Here is a 19,225-nt window from a genome sequence, read left to right on the forward strand (position 1 = left end):
CAGACAGAAGAGGATTATGTAAACACTTACTCGAAATCTCAGTTATCAGGGAATTCCTTCCTAAATGATCCAATAAAGCGATAATGACAAAGTAGAGAAATAGAGCGATAATGACAAAGAAGTAGAGAAATTAGTGAAGTAAAAAGTTGATTACATATGAAATAAAATAGGTGAAAAGAACAAGCAGTATTCAGTTAGACTAGTGTTTATACATCAGTATACCCTTCCTTTCTTTCAGAACAGCCCCAAACCTGTGATAGTTAAAAACAGTTACACTTAAAAAGACTAAATATGTTTTGTTTATATATAAATACAGAATTATTTTCATAATTACAGGGAAAATAATCACGAGAAGGAAGAACCGCAGTTGACGATGATGAGCGTAGACTCGATGAAAGATGAAAGATGAAAGAACATCACATACCATTTTTATGCATACCAATTGAAACTTTCTGCAGCAAATTGGGTGACTTCCTTCTTGCACAAGAATAATGAGCAGAACTTGATTAGGCAGAGCCAGCTCCGACCAAATCGATAGCGTTTTTATCCGATGGACACAGCAATGTGCTAATATTCGATGACGGGTTCTAGACGATAATCATGCCATGTGTGCTTGTCATAACTTGGGGTGTAGCCTCCATGGACACCCACCTTCAAAAGCCTGTTCCAGGACGTCTTCCATCCGCTTAGCTAGTAATATCTAAATTGTGAAGAAAACAAGTCAAAAACATTGCAAATCTTGATACTAATCAGATCAGAGAAAGCATCTTTAATCTTCTTACCTCCAAACTAGCAAGCACGGCTGAAGGAACTTCCGCTAAATCTTTCAAATTTCTCTCTGGGAGAATAACCCTCTTTATCCCATAACGATGTGCAGCTAATATCTGCAAAATATCTCGCTTGCGTTAACATGAATGCTTCCTATTATATAAACACGGTTAAATTACATGTTTAGACCCTGAACTTTGAAGTTTGTGTCTATTTGATTCTTCGGTTTTCAAAAGTATATAATAAGATTCTAAACTCTCAATTATGCGTCTAATAGGACCGTAAAAAATTTGAACGTTCTAAACATCATAAATTTTGATTTTATGTCTAACGAAGAACTTTTAATTGAAGCTAAACTTTTAATTTTGTATCCAGATTTCAAAGACTAAATCTATAATAAAATATGAGATATGAGATGATATACCTTGTCCTTGATGCCACCAACAGGTAGAACAAGACCCCTCAGAGTCATCTCTCCTGTCATTGCAGTATCAGCCCTAACTCTTTTCTTACCAAACAGTGAGACCAGAGCTGTTACAAGAGTCACACCAGCTGAAGGCCCATCCTTAGGCACCGCACCAGCGGGAAAATGTATATGAATATCACGACCCTCCAAAAGATTAGATTCACAAGCTGCTGCCAGTTTCAGATCTGTTGCCCTCGCTCGTACCTGTAATTATGCAATGGCGAAGAGAGGTTTCATTCATTTGAAGCGATAAAATTATATTTATGAAAGCACGCAAGTATCAAGATGAATAAGATACCCACCCAGGTAAGGGCTATCTGAGCTGATTCTTTAATGACGTCACCGAGCTGGCCAGTGAGATGTAATTCTCCCTTTCCAGACATTACTGTAGCCTCCACGAACTGAACCTCTCCCCCAAAGGCAGTCCAAACCAATCCAACCGATATCCCAGGTGATATAACCCGCTCGGCTGCTTCTCTGTCGTCAAACCTAGGAGGCTGCAGTACAGTAACAAGAATTAACAATATGTGGAAGATGCTTTCTGGAAATTCCAACTGAGAAGAAGAAAGAATTAGAAAAGCTTTCTATTTCGGTAGCTCAATTATATGCCAACAAACCGATAAAGATATGCTCACCCACATATAGGACATCGGTCACATAGTCGCTCAAAGATCAAGAACTATTCATTTAGCTCGGCAGCAATAGACTTTGAATTGAATATCTAACTTAGGGTAGAAAGATTCATTAACTAATTGATAATAAACTAGCATGTATATTAGTGAAGCAGAAAAAAACTGTACACAGCACAATTACAAACTCCAGTAACAGTTTCAAGTAATTGGCACACATTAACAACATTAGCAAGAAGGGCACAGGAACTATTACCCCAAGCACTTTTTCAAGCATAGCCTCATCAACAACCAATGGAGAGGCCATCCTCAATGGGTTTGGCATCTCATGATCCGCTCCGATTGGGATGACCTCCATATCTACTTCAGCTCCATCAGAAAGTCTGTTTTCCAACAGAGGAGAAGAAACCTGATGCACATCTTTATTCAACGGGGCAGTTTGATCTCTTTCCACAACTCTAACAGCAGCAGCACGAGCCAAGGCAGCCAAATTTCTTTCAAGGTTTCGTACACCAGCCTCTCTAGTGTATCTTTGAATAACAAGTTTAACCATAGCCTTTCACAAATAACAGGTACGTATAAATTGTTTTCATATATAATAAGAGTAACTAAATTATATAACAGCTATGAAACAACACGGCCTTGATGATGCATTTCCATAGATAAAAAGAAACCCACTTTTGAGATGAAGACACAGACAGTTACACATTAAATGCTGTAGGATCACGTGAAACAAACAAGCCTAGGAGAATTATTATTATTTAATATTTATTGATTTTTAAAGGAAAACAGATATTTTCATTGATGAAGAAAATAGTGCAGGAGAGAATCCAAACAGCCCGGCTGAAGAGAGAAAAACCAAAAAATAAGAAAATAAAAAACAGAAATTACCCAAATAAAATAAGAGCAGATAAGACATAAAGCTACAAAAATGCCCCCCAATTGTTACAAATATCTTGGAAATCTCCAAACGATCGGACCATGAATGGTAAAAATCATGAATTTCTCATAATCATACGGCATCACATGCAGACCTAGCCTTGAGATGAAGAGAAAGAAATCCTGTAAAGCAGTAAAATTGGAACTGGAAATACACCCAGAAACAGGAATTATGAGACAGCAAAGACAACGGTTCTGTAGAATGTTTTTAGTTGCAGTAAATAGGTGCTTAAAGAATTCATACTATTGCAACAGGCCCCTGATCATAAATATGAACTTGTGCAAGAAGAAGGAAAGGGTAAATATTGAATAATGGGCATGGTAATTACACAAGGCTATTATGTGGGAGGGCAGAAACTCGATTCAGGATGTATGTAGGAACCAGAGTAAGGAGAATTACAGTACAAGGTAGGAATAACAAGAAAAGAGCGAGCAGAAGATGATCAATAGACTCTTGAAACTTCTTCAGGTTTGTAAAGATAGAACAATTAATTGTAATCATCATTATATTAAGAGTTAACTACCTCTGGAATTTGAAGAAATTCAGCGCTTAGTCCATGTTGTTCCAAAACTCGAGGAATCAAATGGTGCATTGCAATCTTAAGTTTTTCCTCTGGTGTGTATCCAGGCAGCTCAATGACTTCCATCCTATCTAAAAGAGGAGGAGGTATGGGCTGCATTCTGTTAGCAGTGGCCACAAATACGACATTTGAAAGGTCAAATGGGACATTCAAATAACTATTGATCATTAGTTAAGGAATCACTTCGAGTACCTTAAGGATAAAAAAGCAGTTTTAGAATTTCAACAACACTAAGCATTAAATATGTAGAAAATTTAGAGGCAACTCATGTATGGAAACAGTATACACACCAATTACGCTTAACCAGCAAAACCCCTACCTCAAAACAGCAAAAAGAAAAAAAGCTAAACCTACAGAGGCATCATTACCGCAGCTCACTCGTCCTTTCCAACCTCATCCTCAGTAAGTATCATATTTCTTTCCAACCATGAAACCTAGACATTCAAACATTATTTGGTTCCTTAAGCACCTTCTATTTCTTTCTATTCATTTACAAAAACAAATTTCACAAACAGAAGAGCAAAACTTAATGCCTCGAGAGAGACATTTCCAAGGACACTAATGTTTTGATCTGTTTAAAACCTTTTAAATAATCTTCCTCACCTTCATTCTTGCCTTCATAAAAACATACAGAATCTAAACATCATAGCACGCTCTATAACCAATACGAGTGCAGTGTACAAATAAGTTAATAAAAACCATTAGATTAGGATACTGATCATTGAACTTCTTGTTCTGTTCAGGGTCAAGAACCTCCAGTAGAGCTGAAGCTGGATCGCCTCGCACATCAGAGCCTGTCTTGTCAATCTCATCTAATAGCATGACTGGGTTGCAAACAGCTACTCTCTGTAAAATGTTAAAGAAGAAATTTCAAGGGTAGATAAAGCATCAAACCAAGTCACCCATAATCTGCATTTAGATGAGAGCAATAACAAGAACAAGTTTTCCTATTCCTTCCTAACCGCAACTCTCAAAGGATTCTTACCATTGATAAGCACCTTAACCTTCTTGAAAGGAAAAACACCCAAGTCTAAAGTTTCATAAGGTGAAAAGGAAAAATGATAATAAATAAAAATGGATTGGATAAGAAGCATCAAACACTAAAGACAATTATCAACAAAACAATAGTTTAATCTACCAAGAACCTGCTGCAAACAAACGCTGAAGCTTTAGATAATAGTATTCTGAAAGAGCAATTAAATTTGGACCAATAGGAGGCGAGGGGAAGGCTACCTTCAGTCCATCAATAAGACGCCCTGGCATGCTTCCAATGTAGGTCCTCCTATGTCCTCTAATGTCAGCCTCATCTTTAACACCACCCAGGGATATGCGTACAAATTTTCTGCCCAGAGCAGCAGCAATAGATGATGCCAAAGATGTCTTTCCCACACCTGGTGGCCCAACAAAGCACAGCACAGGCCCTCTTGCATCTGGCTTAAGCTGATCATGTTGGATGGAGTCAAATAATACCGAGTTTAAACTCAAATGTGAAAATACTGAGCGTTGAAAAAAATATTTGATGATAAGTTACCTTCCGAACAGCAAGATATTCAATAATTCGTTGCTTGACCTTGACCAAACCATAGTGGTCACTATCAAGACGTTCCTTGGCAGCTTTCAAGTCTAATTCATGTTCTTCAGTAGCCTTTTTCCATGGAAGGTCAGCAAGAAGCTCAAGGTAAACTCGCAAGCTGTTATATCCCGGTTGTTGAGGTTGCATCTTTTTAAGGCTCCTGTGAAGATTATACAAATAGAGGTGTAAAATTAGCTAATATATAAAAATCTCATCTGATCAGAGATTCACAATGTAGCTAGGATAATTAGCCAGCCATGATACGGTACATCCAAATAAAAAATGTGCTAATGTCATCAATAATTTCCTGTAAACCATTAATGCTTCTAGCAAGCTATTAAGATTGGTTGTGCATGTTTGATAGTGTATAGCAACACAAATCTACTTCCTAAAGTACATGTCAATATAATCTTTAGGACAACACGTATCATATCAGATAACAATATTCAAAGCTGTAATTTCAGAAAAAGTTCGTTAATCATCTGTGCTTATGGGGCTGTAAAACCAAGCATCATACTACATTTCCCACCACAAGATTAGATATAACCACCATATCAACAATAAAAACAAACACAAAGAAGAATTATTTCACTATCTTTTTTCCCTGTGTTTTGCAGGTGCTAACTATGAGAACAAATCAAAACTTTAGCTGCACGAAAACAAAACCTATACTATGTCTTTTCAGAAAGTCATACCTCAGCTCCCTCTGGGCATGCTTCCAGATATTGGCAGGCATTTCAGCACTTTGCATCTTTCTTTCCAGGGCAACCAAATCATCTTCATCGTGATCATCACCAAGCTCCTCCTTTATGGCCCTCATCTGCACATCATACAATAAATGACAAGGGTCGGGTGGTCTAAAATGATAGTCACGATGAACCAGCAAAACCAGTCACCAGATTAAACAACCTACATGGTGAAAGTGGAAACCTGACCTCTGTCAGAGGCACTTTTCTATAACATTAGATATCTCACAATTTTGAAATTATTCTCAACAATAACCGCAGTAATTAGCTCACTTGAGAATGACATAATATTGGATCAAACACGCAATCAGTACCACAATCAATTTATATTTAAGTTGAACATAGCAATTTCAATAAAGTAATAAAATCAGCTAAAATTGTTAAGGGTACCCAATTATTAGAAAGATTGTGAGTTGTTCCTTACGTAAAAGCGATATGCATCAAATATTTGAATCACACAATAGAACTCAACATATTTGGTTGTAAATAACGTAAAACTATATGCATTAATAGCTAAAATAGCAGGTTAACAGCCAAAATGGAATTCACCATATGTATGGATTTTCACAATTACGTAAAATCACATGCCATTAGGCATGACACCATTGATTAAGCATCCAAGCATCCAAACCGATGCCCATGCTTTCATCATTTAGTGATAATGAATACAAACTCAGTCACACCATAAAATAACAAAAATCTTGGACATAAGTGATGTTCCTACTGTCTGACTACAGGGTGAAAAAAAACTATTATAATTGCTGTGTGAAAGCTAACCTGCTGGCGCAAAAGGAATTCTTTCTGTGATTTTGACAACTGTCCTTCTACTTTTTGCGTAATCTTCTCAGCTACACGTATTGACTGTTGCAAGTAATAACAACATGACTTTACAATAAGAAAAGGGAATATTGAAGTGACGTTCACTATTATTGACTCTTTGATAAAAGACTTGCCTGCAAATGCCTGTCAACTAACTCCATTGCTTTTGAAAGCCTTACTCTTAAGTCAACTGAATCCAGCATAGATAATTGCTCTTCAAAACTCATCTCAAAGCTGGCGACAAATATATCAGCCAGTTTATGAACTGGAACTGTCTCCAAAAGAACCTTAATCCTTCCTCCAGTTTTTTGTTTCTAGAAGCGGAAAAAGGTGTGAATTACTGTTCCAAAGGTTGACTTAGATGTACATAGTAATAACAGAAGTGGTGAAAAATTGAATGGACTTGATTTTAAAAGAGAAAAGAATTAATGTAGTCTAGAAAAGTAAAATCTCCGTTGATAAAGAAACGAAATTTTCCATTATCATTGAGGACCAGCAACAAATATCTTCCTTCAAGTGAAGTTATAAGAATTCCCCAACAGAAAACAGATTTAAACCCACATTACAAAAAGTACCCCCCCAAAGTAACTGAAACTAAAACTGTTACCCATTAACCGTTTATTGAAAACCCAAGAAACACTAAGGATCCTGAAAGTGTGGGCCCAACATTTGCTGCTGTAAGAACACTAAAATTCTCGACTTTACTACGCCATAAAACAAAATGACAGAATGAAAGGTAGACTTATGGGATGGCATTTCTTTTATAACCTATTTGCAATATATAAACCACCCAGCGTACCAACCAAACTAAAACATAAGCTTTCCCTGGACATCTTGATTTACAAAAAGCATTTAACCACACCTTGTTAACTTTGGAGAAAATAGAATTTACATTCACTAAAGAGTTAAAAAAGAAAAACAACCCCTGAAACTGCCTTCCATTTATTGTTTTGAGAAGAGAAAGAAACACCTTCCAATAAGTTCATCACCTCTAACAAAAGCAAATCGTTTGCCGAACCAATTCTAGGAATAATAACCAATTGGATTTTTCCAACAAAAAATTTAGCAGTAGTCTTGTTGGAAAGAACTCTAGCATTAATCTTGTCTCCATGCACTTGAATTGGCCACAAAGTTAATGATTTTATCTTGCTTTCATGAAACACATGCCATCTTTCAACACCCTGAATAAAGGTAATAACCATGTAATAAAATAAAAGAGATAGCATCACTGGATACCTGTTCAAGAACCGATATAAGCTCCATTGCAGTAGCTTTGAATTGTCGAGATAATGAAACAAATTCAGGGTCTTGCTCCACTTGCTCCATCTCTAAGTAAGATGATAAATAAAGAAGCAACTAACAAGGTCAGCAGATGAGTTGAAAAGGCAACCTATTTGTTTAATCAACGAACTCAAAAAGTCTGTACAGAAAACCACTTCCAAAAAAATCATATCCTTTCACCAATTTATGAAATATAAGAACGCAATCAACCACCAACCTTCCTTTGTCATTTCTGAATGTGATATTCGTGCAGTATAATATGTTCCCCTGGTGCTAAGTTCCTGGACAGTAAATCTACATAAACCTTCTAGCACAACTGTATATGTCACTCTTCCACTCGGTTTCTCCACTCCTCTAGAAAGTTGCAAGGCACGAGCGGCAACACCCCTGACAAAAAGGATTCCAGACAACCAGCCTCTCAACTATTACCCCATCTTGCATTTTGTAACATTATACAAACATAACGAAAAAATTGTATGTTGAGTTATATGGAGAAAGATATCGATTACAATGAGAAAAGGTCGAGAAAAAACTTCATAGGTACTTCTGCTATCTTATGGTTGGATAAACAGAAACGACTAGATTATGGAATGACAAAATACAAATAGACATCATACCTTGAATGCCATTGAATAACTTCCTGATGATTTTTCCCATCTACCCTTTGCGAGTCAGAGGTACCAGATTGAACCCTCGAGCTACGATCTCCAGAATCACTTCCCACACCTAACCANCTCGACTCCCGGGAAAGAGTAGAAGAATGGGACCATGCTAATGCTAGTCAAACACTTACCCGTGCTTCCTTAAAACAAACAGAAAAAATAGATTAAAATTGTGAATATAATTAAAAGAAAGACGGAGGGAAAAAGATTAAGAAAAANTCGTCCCATAACCAACATTACAAACATACATCACACCAACAAAACTTCTTCGTACAATAAAACATCCAATCAAAATGCAGCTGCTTAACCCTTAATTGATTATAAAATAAGCAGCAAGCTAACTACCTTGAGATAACACAGGACCTATCGCTGAGGCGTCAGCATCATCTCGAACTGGAAGAATACCAATCAATCCCTTCTCTTCTCGCTGCCACAACTCTTGCTCCACCAGTTTCACACTGCGTCCATAGTAAAACATTTTACACGTCAACCTTTTGTCAACGTCCATAAACTGTGCACAATCTCACAACAAATGCAAATTGCAATTAGGAACAAGAATATTAGATTTTCGTGTGAAAAAACATTTCAAAAATCCGAAAAGTTTGAAATGAGTTCCAACATGAACTGAAAACTGATTATCAAAACATAAAGACAGAAGTCAAACACAACCAAAAATCTCCCACAAGACGCCGTACAGACGAAAAAGCTAAAAAAAAATTGGCCTCCCTCTATCGCCAAAAAAAAGAACAAAATTCAAGTTACACACAAATTCAGCTATATAATTTCAACAACAACAAAAAAAAAAGTCCGAATACCACGATCAGGCGAGTTAAGTGATGATCCAAAGCTACAAGCTCCAAATTACCGAAGAAAAAAAAAAAAGTCAAAATCACTCAGAACAAAATCAAGTTAATCAGAATTTCCTTGACGCTCAAGAAAAACAGCATGATTTTGCATTAAAGTCAAATTACCGGTGAACAGGAAGAAGAAGAAGAAAACAGAGCTGTAATCACTAGTATTTCTTGACACGTACCTGCTGGAAGAAGTGCATCGAATCCGAATAATGGCGCCTGGTAACAGAACCTTGTTTCTGAAGGGAAGAATTCCGAGTCGACTCGGTAACTCCACCGATTCCACCATGATTGCAGTCGATGAAGAAGAGAGAGAGAGAGAGAGAGAGAGAGAGAGAGAGAGAGACGTCTGTGGCAGAGGTGGGGAAGACGAGAGTGGGTTTTAACAGACCAAAACGACGACGTTGAATCTTCGCATCAACAGCAACAAACCTTCTGAATCTCTTACTTCTCCTTTCCTTCTGGTGGAGTATTTAAAACAAAAACATTTTTGTGAAAAAGCCCCTTGAATTTTCATAATTAGATTTTCGCCTCGGTTGTTTTGAAAATTTGCTTTATGGACCCCACAAAATGCAATTATCTTGATAAGTCGGTTGAAGAGTTCGGATAGAAATTGAATGCTGCCTCACCTAATTTCTTTTCTATTATTATTATTTTATTAAAAAAAAAAAACAAAACTTTATTTTATTTTCCTATAAATAAATTTAAATCGTGGAATAAAATAAAAATTTAAACTAAATATATCCCGTCCGTTGTAACTAGAGATGTCCACAAGACGACGACGGAAAAGTTTCTCCATACCTATTTCCCCGTCTATTTCATTCACTGTTCCCATCTGTGTCATTTAAAAAAAAAACATTTTTATTTTATGTATACTTTTCATTTTTTTCGAATAAAAACTATTAATATAATACGCTTAAATTATTAAAAAACATTTTTATAATTATTATTGGTTAATTTTAAAATTTAAGAAGAGTATTAGTTTTTTCAATCCATAATTTAATAATTAATTCTAAAATTGGAATAAATTTAAAAAATTTCTAAAATTGAATTATTAAAAAATTGAATAGTAAAAACTAGCATTGGTATTGAGACTCGAACTCATAGGGAAGAAAATTTATGGATGTAATCAAATCAAATATGCAGTCCGTTATAGGAGAAAAATCAATGTACTTTTAATGTCGGATCGGGATCAACTAGGACAAAAATAAAGCATTGGGTCGAACTCTTCTTTGGTGTCAAGGTAATAGCTATGAATAGTCCTCGACTCCCGGGAAAGAGTAGAAGAATGGGACCATGCTAATGCTAGTCAAACACTTACCCGTGCTTCCTTAAAACAAACAGAAAAAATAGATTAAAATTGTGAATATAATTAAAAGAAAGACGGAGGGAAAAAGATTAAGAAAAAACAAGAAAAGACAGAGAGGGAAGATTGTGAATGAGAATGAGATATGGAAGATTATAAATATAATTAAAAGGAAGATTTAACGGTAAGAGACCCGAAGATTATGAATATAATTAAAATGAAGAAAAAAAAATGGAAACATTATAAACTAAAAGAAAATATCTCAGAAATGTTAAAGGATATTAAACATCAAAACAGAATATATGAAAAAATGCTGAAGGGTATTAAATGGTTCGTATAAAAATAATACTATAACNCTAAGAAGATGTTTCTACACCCTTATAAGAAATGCTCGTTTCCCTCTCTAACCGATGTGAGATCTCACAATCCACCTCTTTCGAGGTCCAGAGTCCTTGTCGGCACTTGTTTCTCTCTCTAATCAATATGGGATCTCATAATCCACCCCCTTCAGTGTCCAACGTCCTCACTGGCACACCCCGCCCGGTGTCCACCCCCTTCGAAGTCCAACGGTCTCGCTAGCACATATAAATACTATTCAAACAATTATTTTAAAATTTCAAATTTACCCACCATCTAAATTTGAAGCAGATATTGTTCGCTTTGGCTCGTTACGTATCGTCGTCAGCCTCACGGTTTTAAAACGCGTTTGCTAAGAAGATGTTTCTACACCCTTATAAGAAATGCTCGTTTCCCTCTCTAACCGATGTGAGATCTCACAATCCACCTCTTTCGAGGTCCAGAGTCCTTGTCGGCACTTGTTTCTCTCTCTAATCAATATGGGATCTCATAATCCACCCCCTTCAGTGTCCAACGTCCTCANCGAATGTAAATTAAAGAAACATGTCACTGGCTCACATAGGTTGACTTGGATTTCAATGGACAGAATCAAACTTTCATTACGGATAATTTCGTGACATCCGTCTAAGCTAATCAGATAAGTGACCTTACTATCAGCATAATTTATTTGATGTTGACACGTGTCCCGTGGTTTTGCATGTGTCATATATATTGATATGTGTGAATTGTTTATGGATCGATATGCTTGTGATATGTATATGTTATAATATGTGAAGTGTATGATAATACTTACGGTATGATGTGTTCAATGATATGTTTGAGATAGGATACGAGAAGGATGCACTAAACGTTATGTAATGATAAGTGTAAGATATGTTTATGAAATGTTAAAGTTAGGTTACGTAATGAAGTACTATGGATATGAGAGATTGATAAAAACGATAGGGTCACTATCGATTGATAAAAGAATATGGTTAGGTTATGGGTAGAAAGAAATAAGATTATGATAGATTGATAGAACAATAGCGTCAGGACACGTTCCTATAACAATATAACTATGATAGATATAAGAAGGTTAAGACTATGATAAGTTAGGGAACGATATGACCACGAAGTGTTTACGGTATGATATGATTATGATACGACATGTGAATGACGTATAATATATATATATATATATATATATATATATATATACTATTTATTTATTTATTGTGATATGATATGAAAATGATATGAAATATGTTATGGTACGAGACATATGATAATTGACATGTTTACGATATGTTATGGTATGATATGTATACGATGAAAATTGTTATGTCTGGAAGCATAGAATGTTATGATATGATATATTTATGTAATTTGAATGATATGATGCGATTGACATGCAAAACGACGAACTAGCATGAACTACAACCCCGGAGTATGCATGAAAGATATGATAAACGATATGAAAAATGATATGATATGTACGGAACACTAGCGGCGTTATATTAAATAATAATGAAAATGGAAAGATGTTGGGACCTTATGCATTATTGTGTGCTCATGCATTGGGGGATACCCCTTACATTTCATGATAGTACGGACGCGTACGTTACGAGGCAAGAAAACAATCATTATGGTTAACCTAATGTTGTCATGACAGTTACTAGTTCTAACGGGTGTCCAGCCTAAGGAGCTTCTAGAGTATGCTCGCCCGACAAGAAAAGTGACCCAACAGTGTGGGAACTGACTGGTGAGTCTATACTCGCACGCATGGGTTGTGTGTAGAGTATATGATATACATCCAAGTTACTTGTTAGGATAGTACTGTAGGAAAATAGACGGTTATGATAGGTCCCATCATTGCATCTGCATTTTCTTGCATTTAACCCCAATAGTGGGGTCACTTACTGATTATTTCTTTAAATACTCAAGTTACGTGTCACTTCTATTTCAGGTTAAGGTAAAACATTCATGTACAGCTGACGACGACTTTGCAACTCGAGACCATGACACATGCATATGATAATCGTATTTATTTTCTTAAACTTAGACCAGAGTATAAAGTTTTTAATTTAAACGTTTATTTATTTTATTTAGTCTTTCGTTGTGTCGTTTTTAAAGGTGTTTTCAAAACACGCAAGTCTGTGACTATGTTTAAAGATGAAAGTGACGTTTTATGAAAATTATTTCCGCATTCAATGTTCATGATATGTATACAGTGACAACCTTAAGCCACTTAAATTTTTTTTTTATAAAGTCATGGACAATTCTAAATAAATAACCTAAAACATCAATTAATTTTATATTTAATAATCTTTTATTAACTTTAAAAATAAATTTTAATTTTTTTTGGTACATTATTAAAAAAAATTAAAAATTATTTTGTGGGTCCTCAATTTTCAATTTTTTTTTCTTGGTATAATTTAAACTTTTTAATATGTCAAAATAAAAAAAATATATATTTATCTATACAAAATAAATTAAAAAGTTCAAATTTTTATTTAAAAATAATACGGAAAAAGTTCCAACCTTTATTAAATATTTTTTTATTTTTTATTACTAAATTAATTTTAGAATTTTATTATTATTATTATTATATTTCTAGATAATTGATATGGGAAATTTCTTAGACATTTTTTTGAGATTTAAATTTTAAATAACGTGAAACAGGCGACAATCGCCGCCATGTTCACACCTGACCTCCGTATAATATGGTCGGAGAATCTGACATGATTACGTGGCATTACCAGAGTCGATGACGTAGCAATTACCACGTCATTGTAGGACCCATAAACTATATTCCCTTCCCTTGTGAGACAAATTTAAATCGTTTTTAATAATTAGTTAAACATTTAAATTATATGCTTGGTCGAGTGAATTGCTTGATGTATCGGGATACTATTATTGTACGAATGCTAGCTATGATTTTAAGTCGAGCATATATGTTAGCTATGCGATTGATATTGTAACAGCTTAAACCTACCGCTAGTAGATATTGTTCGCTTTGACTCGTTACGTATCGTTGTCCGTCTCACGGTTTTAAAATGTGTTTGCTAAGGAGATGTTTCTACACCNCTATGAAGATATCAGGAAGATAATCCCAACATAGAAATATGAAAAACGAATAAAAGGAGGAAGATTACGGGAAAGAAAATCAATNCCCTTCTAAGAAATGTTTTGTTTCCCTCTCTAACGGATGTGAGATCTCACAATCCATTCCTTTCAAGGTCAAACGTCCTTGTCGGCACTTGTTTCTCTCTCTAATCGATGTGGGATCTCATAATCCACCTTATTAAGTGTCCAACGTCCTCATTGGCACACCCCACCCGATGTCCACCCCCTTCGAAGTCCAATGGTCCCGCTAGCACATATAAATACAATTCATACAATTATTTTAAAATTTCAAATTTACCCACCATCTAAATTTGAAGCAGATATTGTTCGCTTTGGCTCGTTACGTATCGTCGTCAGCCTCACGGTTTTAAAACGCGTTTGCTAAGAAGATGTTTCTACACCCTTATAAGAAATGCTCGTTTCCCTCTCTAACCGATGTGAGATCTCACAATCCACCTCTTTCGAGGTCCAGAGTCCTTGTCGGCACTTGTTTCTCTCTCTAATCAATATGGGATCTCATAATCCACCCCCTTCAGTGTCCAACGTCCTCACTGGCACACCCCGCCCGGTGTCCACCCCCTTCGAAGTCCAACGGTCTCGCTAGCACATATAAATACTATTCAAACAATTATTTTAAAATTTCAAATTTACCCACCATCTAAATTTGAAGCAGATATTGTTCGCTTTGGCTCGTTACGTATCGTCGTCAGTCTCACGATTTTAAAACGCGTTTGCTAAGAAGAGGTTTCCACACCCTTATGAGAAATGTTTCGTCCCCTTCTCTAACCGATGTGAGATCTCACAATCCATCCCTTTCAAGGTCCAACATCCTTGTTGGCACTCGTTTCTCTCTCTAATCGATGTGGGATCTCATAATCCACCCCTTTTAGTGTCCAACGTCCTCGCTGGCACACCGCCCGGTGTCCACCCCCTTCGAAGTCCAACGGTCTCGCTAGCACCTATAAATATTATTCAAACAATTATTTTAAAATTTCAAATTTACCCACCACCTAAATTTAATAATTTTGTAACACATTTTTCAAACCTACTTTAGAAAAATATATTTTATTTGTTTCTTTTTCACTAAGTATCTCCTAGAAATTAGTGAATGTACACATGGAAAAATACAACCTAACTTCAATGGTCAATTATTTGGTTCTATAAAAAATTATTTGTAACATAATTATTTTAATGATCAATCAAATAAATTAATATTTTAAATTATAATCTTTTTAAAATAATTATCTTAAAATTAAATATTCATATAATATTAGATCAAGTACCAAATATTAATTTATTTCATATTATTATTATTTAAAAAATAATAATATTAACACGACCACGTCTTAAGTCTTAATTAAAGAAGATATTTGAGACATAAGTCAATATTTCATCCATAAATAAGTTCAATTTCCCATTCATTCACATCTATTGTTGTACTATTGTTGTACTATTTGTAACGGCCCAGACCCGTTGAGAGCAGATATTGTCCTATTTGAGTTTTCCCTAGTTTCCAGGCTTTAAAACACGTCTACTAAGAGAAGGTTTCTACACTCTTATATAAATGACGTTTTGTTCTCGTCCCTAACCAATGTGGGACATCACAATCCAACTCTCTTCAGGGCTTAGCATCCTCGCTGGCAGTCTTTCCTTCCTCTAATCGATGTGGGCCCCTTCCCAAATTCACTCCCCTTTGAGGCCCAGCGTTCTTATTGACACATTGACTCGTGTCTACCCCCTTCGGGGAATAGCAAAAAGGCTAACACATCGTCCGGTGTCTGGCTCTGATACCATTTCTCGATTTGTGCGTGTCATCCTTGCGCAGGGGCCATGCTAATCTTCTCTTATCGGATGTCCCATTTTAAAAACGATAAAAATAAAAATAAAAACTTGGAATATTTTATGTCGTGGGTTAGGTAGGGTCGGGTTTGGACATTTTTAAGACTCAACTCAATTGTTCGGATTGTAAAATTTTCAACTTAAACCATCTTTATTAAATAATGAACTGAACCCTCATTTTTTTAAGTTGGGTTGGTTCGAGTTGTTTGGATCATTTATTTAAATTTTTATTTTAATTAAGAGTAAAAGGTTATTTTGTTTCATTAATTTATTTCTTTTAAAAAATTTAATTAAATTTTGAATATTTTCAAATATTACCTTCTAAATAGTAAAATATTATTTTTGAGAATAAATAATAAAAAATTAATTATGAAATTAAATAAAAATAAAATAAATATACGAAGATATAAATGTATGGTACTGAAATTACAATACAGTAGGATTGTTTCGGTTCAACTCAATCTATTTTAACGGGAATTCATGAACCAACCTAATTCCCTAACTTAAATGGTACGAATTAAATTGGATTAATTGAATTTTTTTAATGTAAATATATAAGTTTTTTTTTTTTTTTGTTTATTTTATGGGATTAATTTTAACTCTTAATTCTTAAATGAATTGATTATGAAAAATATAATTCACTTAATTTGGTAGGTAATCCAATCATATATAATAAAGTAATATTTAATTATAATTATTCTACCATAAAAGTTTAAATTCAATTATTTCAACTCATTAACCATATTAAATATTAGGAATTAAGTTTGACACGTGTCAATTACAATTAGGGTTAAAATCCTAACATGAGTTTGAACCACAGTTTCAATGCCCAGATCATTTGAGCCAAGGTTTGTGATCGAATCTCACCCGGCTTGGATGCCTACTAGTCCGTGTTAAAGGATGAAAGTCCCACATCAGCTAATTTATGGCCTAAAACAAAGTCATGAAAGCTTATGCTCAAATTCGACAATATCATACCATTATGGAGAGTCGTGTTCGTTTAGCAGTCCGCGACTTAGATTTGGGTTATTGTCAAAAAAACTCTAGTGAAATAAATTGTTGTACTATTTGGGCTTTCCGTCAAGGTTTTAAAACAGTCCAAGCTAGCCGATATTTTCCTATTTGGGCTTTTTTTATGGGCTTTCCTCAAAGTTTTAAACCGTGTCTACTGGTAAAAGGTTTACACATCCTTAAGAAATGCTTTGTTCCCCCTCTCCAATCGATGTAGGATCTCATATATATCGTCGTTTATTTTTTCTGTACCTCTTATCATCATGAATGCAATTAGGACGTGTTCAACAATAAAACAATTAACGAAGAAAGAAAAACCAAAATAATGGGAGAACATTCTATGAAGATATCAGGAAGATAATCCCAACATAGAAATATGAAAAACGAATAAAAGGAGGAAGATTACGGGAAAGAAAATCAATGGAGGTGCGTGTAGGGGTAGAAGTGGAATATAATTAAAAAAAAAAGATCGATCGTGTCGACTTTAGGTCATTAGGAGACTTCCCTCCTCTATATTTAAATGCATGGAACGTCAAAATTTCCATTTACAATCTTTATATAAATTTTCAGCGACCGACTCCAAAGATCACCTCTACCTTTATTGACGACCATTAAAGCACAATTGAGAGCGAAACCCGTCAACGTCAACCGAGGAGATTCAAGGTTTTTTTTTTTTTTTTTTTTTTTTTTNTCTCACGATTTTAAAACGCGTTTGCTAAGAAGAGGTTTCCACACCCTTATGAGAAATGTTTCGTCCCCTTCTCTAACCGATGTGAGATCTCACAATCCATCCCTTTCAAGGTCCAACATCCTTGTTGGCACTCGTTTCTCTCTCTAATCGATGTGGGATCTCATAATCCACCCCTTTTAGTGTCCAACGTCCTCGCTGGCACACCGCCCGGTGTCCACCCCCTTCGAAGTCCAACGGTCTCGCTAGCACCTATAAATATTATTCAAACAATTATTTTAAAATTTCAAATTTACCCACCACCTAAATTTAATAATTTTGTAACACATTTTTCAAACCTACTTTAGAAAAATATATTTTATTTGTTTCTTTTTCACTAAGTATCTCCTAGAAATTAGTGAATGTACACATGGAAAAATACAACCTAACTTCAATGGTCAATTATTTGGTTCTATAAAAAATTATTTGTAACATAATTATTTTAATGATCAATCAAATAAATTAATATTTTAAATTATAATCTTTTTAAAATAATTATCTTAAAATTAAATATTCATATAATATTAGATCAAGTACCAAATATTAATTTATTTCATATTATTATTATTTAAAAAATAATAATATTAACACGACCACGTCTTAAGTCTTAATTAAAGAAGATATTTGAGACATAAGTCAATATTTCATCCATAAATAAGTTCAATTTCCCATTCATTCACATCTATTGTTGTACTATTGTTGTACTATTTGTAACGGCCCAGACCCGTTGAGAGCAGATATTGTCCTATTTGAGTTTTCCCTAGTTTCCAGGCTTTAAAACACGTCTACTAAGAGAAGGTTTCTACACTCTTATATAAATGACGTTTTGTTCTCGTCCCTAACCAATGTGGGACATCACAATCCAACTCTCTTCAGGGCTTAGCATCCTCGCTGGCAGTCTTTCCTTCCTCTAATCGATGTGGGCCCCTTCCCAAATTCACTCCCCTTTGAGGCCCAGCGTTCTTATTGACACATTGACTCGTGTCTACCCCCTTCGGGGAATAGCAAAAAGGCTAACACATCGTCCGGTGTCTGGCTCTGATACCATTTCTCGATTTGTGCGTGTCATCCTTGCGCAGGGGCCATGCTAATCTTCTCTTATCGGATGTCCCATTTTAAAAACGATAAAAATAAAAATAAAAACTTGGAATATTTTATGTCGTGGGTTAGGTAGGGTCGGGTTTGGACATTTTTAAGACTCAACTCAATTGTTCGGATTGTAAAATTTTCAACTTAAACCATCTTTATTAAATAATGAACTGAACCCTCATTTTTTTAAGTTGGGTTGGTTCGAGTTGTTTGGATCATTTATTTAAATTTTTATTTTAATTAAGAGTAAAAGGTTATTTTGTTTCATTAATTTATTTCTTTTAAAAAATTTAATTAAATTTTGAATATTTTCAAATATTACCTTCTAAATAGTAAAATATTATTTTTGAGAATAAATAATAAAAAATTAATTATGAAATTAAATAAAAATAAAATAAATATACGAAGATATAAATGTATGGTACTGAAATTACAATACAGTAGGATTGTTTCGGTTCAACTCAATCTATTTTAAC

General features: G+C 34.8%; 1 protein-coding gene and 2 non-coding genes across 5 annotated transcripts; all 3 read right to left on the bottom strand.

Moving 5' to 3' along the window:
* Positions 1-111: 111 nt before the first annotated feature.
* Positions 112-9,767, bottom strand: LOC111809969 (lon protease homolog 2, peroxisomal-like). 3 transcript variants are annotated; one of them, XR_002817342.1, is made up of 18 exons: positions 9,498-9,767; positions 8,810-8,922; positions 8,420-8,528; positions 8,020-8,189; positions 7,758-7,849; positions 6,656-6,835; positions 6,480-6,563; positions 5,652-5,776; positions 4,915-5,116; positions 4,617-4,823; positions 4,099-4,229; positions 3,327-3,540; positions 2,120-2,419; positions 1,537-1,731; positions 1,193-1,438; positions 783-884; positions 425-700; positions 112-251 (listed from the first exon to the last, which is right to left on the bottom strand). XR_002817342.1 is itself a non-coding variant. In XM_023696473.1 (17 exons), the coding sequence occupies exons 1-17, from the start codon at positions 9,602-9,604 to the stop codon at positions 617-619; spliced, it is 2,661 nt and encodes an 886-aa protein (XP_023552241.1). In that variant the 5' UTR covers positions 9,605-9,767; the 3' UTR covers positions 112-616. The 3 variants fall into 3 exon arrangements, 2 of the variants coding, with proteins under 2 accessions (XP_023552241.1, XP_023552242.1); XM_023696473.1 differs by having other exon boundaries at positions 112-700; XM_023696474.1 differs by having other exon boundaries at positions 112-700; positions 8,810-8,975.
* Positions 9,768-15,862: 6,095 nt separating this feature from the next.
* Positions 15,863-15,969, bottom strand: LOC111810952. The gene has a single exon (XR_002817468.1). It is a non-coding gene; the product is annotated as a U6 spliceosomal RNA (small nuclear RNA).
* A 2,724-nt stretch (positions 15,970-18,693) lies between these two features.
* LOC111810953 lies at positions 18,694-18,800 on the bottom strand. Its single transcript, XR_002817469.1, has one exon. It is a non-coding gene; the product is annotated as a U6 spliceosomal RNA (small nuclear RNA).
* Between the last annotated feature and the right edge of the window lie 425 nt (positions 18,801-19,225).

This window comes from Cucurbita pepo, chromosome LG14 (assembly GCF_002806865.2).
Source record: "Cucurbita pepo subsp. pepo cultivar mu-cu-16 chromosome LG14, ASM280686v2, whole genome shotgun sequence".
Classification (NCBI taxonomy): Eukaryota; Viridiplantae; Streptophyta; class Magnoliopsida; order Cucurbitales; family Cucurbitaceae; genus Cucurbita; species Cucurbita pepo.